Here is an 8,299-nt window from a genome sequence, read left to right as displayed (position 1 = left end):
AGCTGGGCATTGTGGTGAGTGCCTAGCCTGTAGTCCCAGCTATTCAGGAGGCTGAGGCAGAAGGATTGCTTGGGCCCAAGAGTTTGGGGTTGCTGTGAGTTGTGACGCCACAGCACTCTACCAAAGGCCACAACGTGAGACTGTCTAAAAAAAAATCATCCAGTAAAAGAACATTCTGATAGAAAATTAAAATCACAATGTTATATCACTACATATCTCCTACAATGGCTAAAATGAAGTAGACAGAATATATCAAGTACTAGTATGAATACGGAGCAATGGAAATCTTATACGTTGTTAATGGGAATACAAGGTGGTGTAGCCACTTTGGAAAACACTTTAGCATGTCTTAAAGACTTCAGCATAACCATTAAATATCCATCCCAGAAGCCCAACTCTTGATGATTACCTAAGAGAAATAAAATCACACGTCAAAAGACTGGCATATGAGTGTTTATTTTTTGCCTCGGGATTAAGTTTAATGCACATAGATATTTGTAACAGTTTTAAAGAGAAACAGGTCCTGTTTGTGCAGTCCCATTAATAACAACAAATAGGCATTGGTATTGAAGTGTTCATAAATTCTCCCGTACAGTTGTTCCGAAAGTAGAGTTCACTTGCAATCTTAAAAATGTCCCGCATACCTTAAAATGTGCTTTGATTCAAACGTGGACTGGAATTACTTGGTGTTGATGTGTGGCAACTGCTCTTTGCCATTTATAATGAGGGATTTTAACTGTCCATCTTCTTCCACTTGCACTCTCTCTTGGCCGTTCTCAATGATTCTCTTGGTGGTGATTATTTTGCCATCAACTATTTCTGTGGAAGTCGACACCGTCTTGGCGCGGCCCGTCGCACCCAAACCACCACCAGAGGGCACGAAGGAAGAAGGGCCCTCATTTCCCAGGGATTCAAAGGGATCGAAAGACAAACCACTTCCGAAGGCTGGAAAATCATTGAAGGTGGAGAAAAGGGGTGCGGAATCTCTGATTGGGCTTCCTCGGGAGCTACTCTCACCGCCAAAAATGTTCTCAAGCGGGTCTGCAAAGAAATCAAATGAAAATGCTTCCTGGCTGACGAATAATTCCCTGAAGATGTCAGCTGGATCACAGAAGGAGAAGAAAAATTCGAACGGGTCCTCAAAGGTTGTCCCACTCGCCTCAGCATCCTCCACGTCATCCTTGCCACAGCGGTCGTAAATGTCGCGTTTCTTGGTGTCAGACAACACCTCGTAGGCCTTGGCCACCTGTTTGAATTTCAGCTCCGCTTCTTCCTTGTTCTCGGGATTTTTGTCGGGGTGCCACTTGAGCGCCAGCTTGTGGTATGCCTTCCTGATGACTTCGGAGGAGGCCTGGCGGGGCACGCCCAGCACCTCGTAGTAGTCCACCATGTTGGGGCCGCACGGCCGGTGGGCCACAGGGAGGCGAGGTGAGCGGATGGCAGCCCAAGGGGGAACTGGCCCCGCTGGAGCATTCAGCCACTGGGAGTGCCTCCCCCTTTGTGACGTGGCCACATCTCATTGGTCAAGGCCCTGCGGCTCCATATCCCAGGATGCAGTGCCAGTATATTTTTATTAGTAGTCAAAACTGGAAATGTACACACCACATCAGTCAGTAAATGAATAAACAAATCAAAATGCAGTCGCATGAGATATCATCAAAGCAGGAAAAAGGAACAAAGTACTGATACACACAAGACATGGTTGAATCTCAAAAGCATCATACTAAGTCAGAATGTAAAAGCCACATAATGTACAAGTCCCTTTATATCATACACCGAAACTACAAACCTACAAGGATACAAATTAGATCGGGCACAAGGGTGATAAGTAAAAACCATGGGTAAAGGAGCCGGAGCATTTTTTTGGTATGATGGAAACACTTTATATGTTTTGGTGGTGGCTACATGACTGCATACATTTGGCATAATGCTTAATAAGATGTTCAAATGTGGTGGGAGGACATTATTGACAAATATGATCCTCATAAGAAAACACAGGGGTAAAAGCAGATCTCCTAGACCAGGTGTGGTGGTTCACACCTATAATCCTAGCACTCTGGTAGGCCGAGGCAGGAGGACTGCTCAAAACCAGGAATTTGAGGCTCAGCACCTGTGGCTCAAGCAGCTAAGGCGCCAGCCACATACACCTGAGCTGGAGAGTTCAAATCGAGCCCCGGGCCCGCCAAACAACAATGACGGCTACAAACAAAAAATAGCCGGGCATTGTGGAGGGCGCCTGTAGTCCCAGCTACTTGGGAGGCTGAGGCAAGAGAATCGCTTAAGCCTAGGAGTTGGAGGTTTCTGTGAGGTAAGATGCCACAGCACTCTACCCAGGGTGACAGCTTAAGGCTTTGTCTCAAAAAAAAAAAAATAGGAATTTGAGACCAGCCTGAGCAATAGCAAGACCTAATGTCTATAAAAAATAAAAAAATTAGACTCAGTGCCTGTAGCTCAGCTGCCAGGGTGCCAGCCACATACACCGGACCTGGCGGGTTCAAACCCAGCCTGGGCCTGCCAAACAAAAGTGACAACTACACCCCCCAAATAGCCGGGCATTGTGGTGGGCACTTGTAGTCTCAGCTACTTGGGAGGCTGAGGCAAGAGAATCACTTAAGCCCAAGAGTTGGAGGTGGCTGTGAGCTGTGACAACACAGCACTCTACTGAGTGTGACAAAGTGTGACTCTGTCTAAAAAAAAGAAAGAAAGAAAAATTAGCCTGTAGTTTCAGTACATGTGAAGCTGAAACAGGAGGATTGCTTGAACTCAGGAGTTTGAGATTGGAGTTTGAGTTTGAGATTGCATTAGCTATGCTGATGTTACTGCACCGTAGCTGGGGTGACAGAGCAAGACCCTGTCACACAAAAAGTAGATCTCCCCATCCTCTCATGCTAAAACTCTAAATATTTACCTATCATCCATCTGAGAACCCTGGAGAACTGCCTAAAAGCTCCCAGAGTGAATGCAATGCCTTTGTTAGGAAAAAGACGTGGTGCAATTTTTCTGTATAGTTCCAGTACCCAGAAAAGGGTTCCTCAATCTCACAGCTACTCAATAAATATTTGTATCAACAAATGAACAGATAAATGTATTCTAACAAAGATACAGAACCAAGCTCAGATACTCTTCCAAATGTAGAGGTGGAATAGTAAATGATGAAATATGAAAACAGAGACTCTCAGAAATTAATCTAATTCTAGATTAGAAGGTGTCAGAAGGGCTGTTTCAGACCCTTTGTATCTAATATTGCAAATCAGTAAACAACAACAACAACAAAAGCAAAATAAAGAAAATTTACCCAATCTTAAAAATCTGTTTCTATACTAAACTTTCACTTGAAATAGGCAAGATTTCTTATTTCTATTGCCTTTTTAAATAATGAAGTAAACTCAAAGGGTTCTCTGCAATTAATTTCTTAGCTCTAGAATGTTTTCAATTCAAATCCAGTTCTCACAGCACCATTTACTGAATAGGGATTCTTTCCCCCAGTGAATGTTCTTGTTTGGTTTATCAAAGATAAGGTGGCTGTAAAATTTTAGTTTTATCTCATGCTGTTCTATTTGATTCCAGATGTCTATGTCTCTAATTTTGAAACTAGACCTGCACCTTTCTCTACTCACTAAAATTGATTCAAGATGGATAAATGATCTAAATCTAAGGCATGAATCAATAAAAATCCTTAAAGAAAGTGTGGAGAAAACACTTGAAGGTATCAGCCTTAGGAAAGAGTGTATGAAGAAGACTTCCATGGCAATTGCAACAACAACAAAAATAAACAAGATGTCTGGAGAATACTTAGAGATCTAAAAATAGACCTGCCATTCAATCCTACAATTCCTCTACTAGGTATATATCCAGAAGACCAAAAATCACATTATAACAAACATATTTGTACCAGAATGTTTATTGCAGCCCAATTCATAATTGCTAAGTCATGGAAGAAGCCAAAGTGCCCACCGACCCACAAAATCATCAATAAATTGTGGAATATGTACACCATGGAATATTATGCAGCCTTAAAGAAAGATGGAGACTTTACCTCTTTCGTGTTTACATGGATGGAGCTGGAAAATTTTCTTCTTAGCAAAGTATCTCAAGAATGGAAGAAAAAGTATCCAATGTACTCAGCCCTACTAATGAAACTAATTTATAGCTTTCATATGAAAGCTATAACCCTATTACAGCACAAGAATATGGGGAAAGGAGCAAGGTAGGGAAGGGGAGGGGAGAGAGGGGGAAGGATGGGTGGAGGGAGAGTAATTGGTGGGACCATACCTACGGTGCATCTTAGAAGGGTACAGGTGAATCTTACTAAATGCAGAATATAAATGTCTAAACACAATAACTATGAAAATGCCATGAAGGCTATGTTAACCAGTTCGATGAAAATATTTGTACCTCATGATTGCATTAATGTACACAGATATTATTTAATACAAAAGTAAATAAACAAATGGAACTTAATTAAACTGAAAAGTTTCTGTACAGCTAAGGAGACAACAACCAAAGCAAATAGACAACCATCAGAATGGGGAAAGATATTTGCATATTATGAATCAGACAAAGCTTGATAACTGGAATTTACAGAGAACTTAAATTAAGCAACAAAAAAAGGTCAACAATCCCCTATAATTCAGGGGTCCTGAAACTGCGGTCCGTGGGCCACATGAGGCGGTGTGATTGTATTTGCTCCCGTTTTGTTTTTTCACTTCAAAATAAGATAAGTGCAGTGTGCATAGGAATTTGTTTATAATTGTTTTTTTTTAAACTATAATCCGGCCCTCCAACAGTCTGAAGGACAGTGAACTGGCCCCTTTTTAAAAAGTTTGAGGATGCCTGTCCTATATCATTGGCCAAGCAAGACGAAAAGAACCTTCTCTAAAGAAGACAGACTAATGGCTAACAAGGATATGAAAAAATGCTCATCATCCCTAATTATGAGAGAAATGTAAATCAGAACCACCCTGTGATATCACCCCAGTGAGAATGGCCCACATCGCAAAGACTCAAAACTGTAAATGCTGGCATGGATGTGGAGAGAAGGGAACACTTTTACACTAATGGTGGGAGTGCAAACTAATACAACCCTTTTGGAAGAAAGTATGGAGAACCCTCAAAGAACTCAAACTAGACCTCCCATTTGATCCTGCAATCCCATTACTGGGCATCTACCCAGAAGAAAAAAAATATCCTTTTATTATAATGACATTTGCACTAGACTGTTTATCACAGCTCAATTTACAATTGCCAAATTGTGGAAACAACCTAAATGCCCCCCAATCCAGGAATGGATTAACAAGCTGTGGTATATGTATACCATGGAATACTATACAGCCACTAAAAGGATGGTGACTTTACATCTTTTGTATTAATTTGTATGGAGTTAAAATACATTCTTCTTAGTAAAGCATCACAAGAATGGAGAAGTAAGATCCAATGTCCTCTGATATGAGGACAATTGATGCTAGTACATGGTGGGGGGATGGGGAATGGGAGTAGGGAGAGAAGAAAGGAGGGAGTGGGGGAGGTGGAGCCATGGTGTGCAACATACCTCTTGAGGGCAGGACCTATTAACAGAGGGACTTCACCCAGCAAATACAAGCAGTATAACCTGGCTCATTATACCCTCAACGATTCCCCAACAATAAGAAAAACAACATTCAAATCAATTCAAATTACAATAGACCCCCTGTAAATTGACCACCCAAGGGACTGTAACAAACTGCTCACCATATGGAGGTGGGTAACATAAGGAACTAGGCCTACTCTACTGATATGTACATGTGGTACATGTCCAGTCTATGAGAATTAGGTCAACTTAAAGAAGTGGTCAGCTACAGAGATTCTACTGTACTTCTAAAGAAGTATCAAAATGTTCCCAGTTTTTCACGAAGATATTGCTTCTTTCTTGCTCAACTTATTATTTCGCAAGTTTTCCTAATGATGTCCTTTATAATGATTTGGTTTTTTTGATCTAGATGTAACTCATTGCGTTTACTTGTCATGTTTCTTCAGACTCTTTCAATTTAGAGTAGTTCTTCTGCCTTTCTTTGTCTTTCATGACACTGCCATTTTGAAGGGTAGCTCCAGTATCATCAATCTGGGTTTGTCTTATGTTTCTCATGATTAGGTCATGGTTAAGCATTTTAGGTAGGTATACCATAGATGTGATATTGTGCCCTTCCAGCTAGACTATATCAGCAGGTACCTGAAATTCATCGGACCTATTACTGGAGATGTTAGACTGGATCGTTTGGTTTAGAATCAGGGGTCCTCAAACTTTTTAAACAGGGGGTCAATTCACTGTCCTTCAGACTATTGGAGGGCCGGACTATAGTTTAAAAAACAAAAAACAAAAAACTATGAACAAATTCCTATGCACACTGCACATATATATCTTATTTTGAAGTAAAAAAACAAAACGGGAACAAATACAATCACACCGCCTCATGTGGCCTGCAGGCCATAGTTTGAGGACCTCTGGTTTAGATGATGTTAGATTTTTCTGTGGTAAAGGATTTTTATCCCTTTTAATAAAAATCCATGTAAAAACTACTTTGATAGCTCATGATTTAGTTATGTAATTCCATTGTATATATTTTAATATTAGATTATAACATTGTAAAATATAATACTTTTGTACGTAAATGCATCTAATCATTAATCAACTCATTAGATATAGCGTTAGAATAGAAATACACATTTATTATGTAGATTTCCAGAGGCTATCATAGGTGCAACACATAGATTTAAGAAGTTGACAGTAGGGCTCTTCAAAAATTGTTTATTTTTTTTCCCTATACCAACACAAGACTTGTTTATGCTTTCTGTCCACAGCCCTGTTGGACAATCATTTCCTCTGTTTAAAATTCAAGAGATGTGCTCTTCATTCTAGAGAAAACAAAATGCTTTTCCAATGTACTGACAAATGCACCATCTCACTAAATATCAAGAAACCCAAAAGGCCAGCCTGGATCAATAAACTTCCAGCCCCTGGCCATTCCATTCCAGCTCCAATGATATAGTTCCCTTTATAAAGCATTAACCTTAAAATATAGCTTGAGATCAAGTTGAACACACTTTATTACAATACAAACTGGTAACATACTGGAAACTTCACATACTCGAAGTTAGCATGTTGTAATAGAGAGATCTTTACAGTCTAAGACAACCAGTATTTTTTAGCTTAACTCCATCACTTAAGCCAGTCTTTCATAATTCATTTTTACCTTCTAAAAATTGTTTACTCATCTTTAAAACAGTATCAGCCTTGTGGGGTTGTATAAGCAATAAATCATATCCTACATGAAAGAGCTTTGTAAGCCAGAAAGCATTTACAAATGGTAAACAGGGAGAAATGCCCTGCAAAATACAATTATACTGTTATTTTCTACATGGAGAATCACTACTTGGACATTATGCTAAATAAAAACTATTTATTAAAGAATTTTCAATACTTTGAATGTCAAAAATGGAGCATCCTGATTGTGCAAATGAAGCAACACTGAATATAACAGAATTTTAATGATGCCAAGAACCAGGCAGGAACTGCTCAAGAGACCGATTGCTTTCTATGCTGACTTCATGGAGCGAAATGGTTTTAAGAGGAACAGCTGCCAACTTGAGTTGCCAGCCCATTTCATACCTTTTACAGTGATGCTCAAACTGCGTACACACAGGGTTACAGGAAATACTCCAACTATTGGTTGCTTTTATCAGTCATGTGTGCACATGCACACATATACATGGGCACATATACACATAAGGGTTCTGACAAAGAAACAAATCACTCAACCAAAGTGTAGATCCCTTCAAGTAATGCTTACATGATATTTCATGTGTTCATCTAATCCAATTCTTGACTGATTAGACTATAGGGATGGTGGCTGAGTGTACCTTCCCAGTGAAAGAACCAGAAAGAATGCAATGAAATGGTCCAGCTGTATTGTAATTTCTGCCCTACTCACAAGTACTGAAATATGCAATGGTGAAGCTAGAGACTTCACTGGAAACTTCATGTAAAACAACAATGGACCAGATGAAAACCTTTTGGCTCAGTCAGCTCCCCGATGAAGTAAGCAGAAGGAGGCCACAGTTAGATGGACTAGGGTTCATAATGAGGGATCTGCAAAAGAAGCAGGCCTGTGATTATGATGGTTTGGAACTGACATTTGAGATTAGCAAAATAAACTGACTACATGAATATTGATTTTGTTTGTATCCACCTCCCTCTCCATCCTGACCATCACAGCCCTAGATCAAAGACTGTATTCTTTTTTATTTGAGTTATCTTCCCACTCTG

The 8,299-nt window shown here is 40.0% G+C and overlaps 1 protein-coding gene across 1 annotated transcript; it reads right to left on the bottom strand.

Annotated features, from left to right (window-relative positions):
* Positions 1–473: 473 nt before the first annotated feature.
* Positions 474–1,409, bottom strand: LOC128578147 (dnaJ homolog subfamily B member 3-like). The gene has a single exon (XM_053580629.1). The coding sequence runs from the start codon at positions 1,388–1,390 to the stop codon at positions 680–682; it is 711 nt and encodes a 236-aa protein (XP_053436604.1). The 5' UTR covers positions 1,391–1,409; the 3' UTR covers positions 474–679.
* Between the last annotated feature and the right edge of the window lie 6,890 nt (positions 1,410–8,299).

This window comes from Nycticebus coucang, chromosome X, assembly GCF_027406575.1.
Source record: "Nycticebus coucang isolate mNycCou1 chromosome X, mNycCou1.pri, whole genome shotgun sequence".
Lineage (NCBI taxonomy): Eukaryota > Metazoa > Chordata > Mammalia > Primates > Lorisidae > Nycticebus > Nycticebus coucang.
This window is presented reverse-complemented; position numbering and strand designations above follow the sequence as displayed.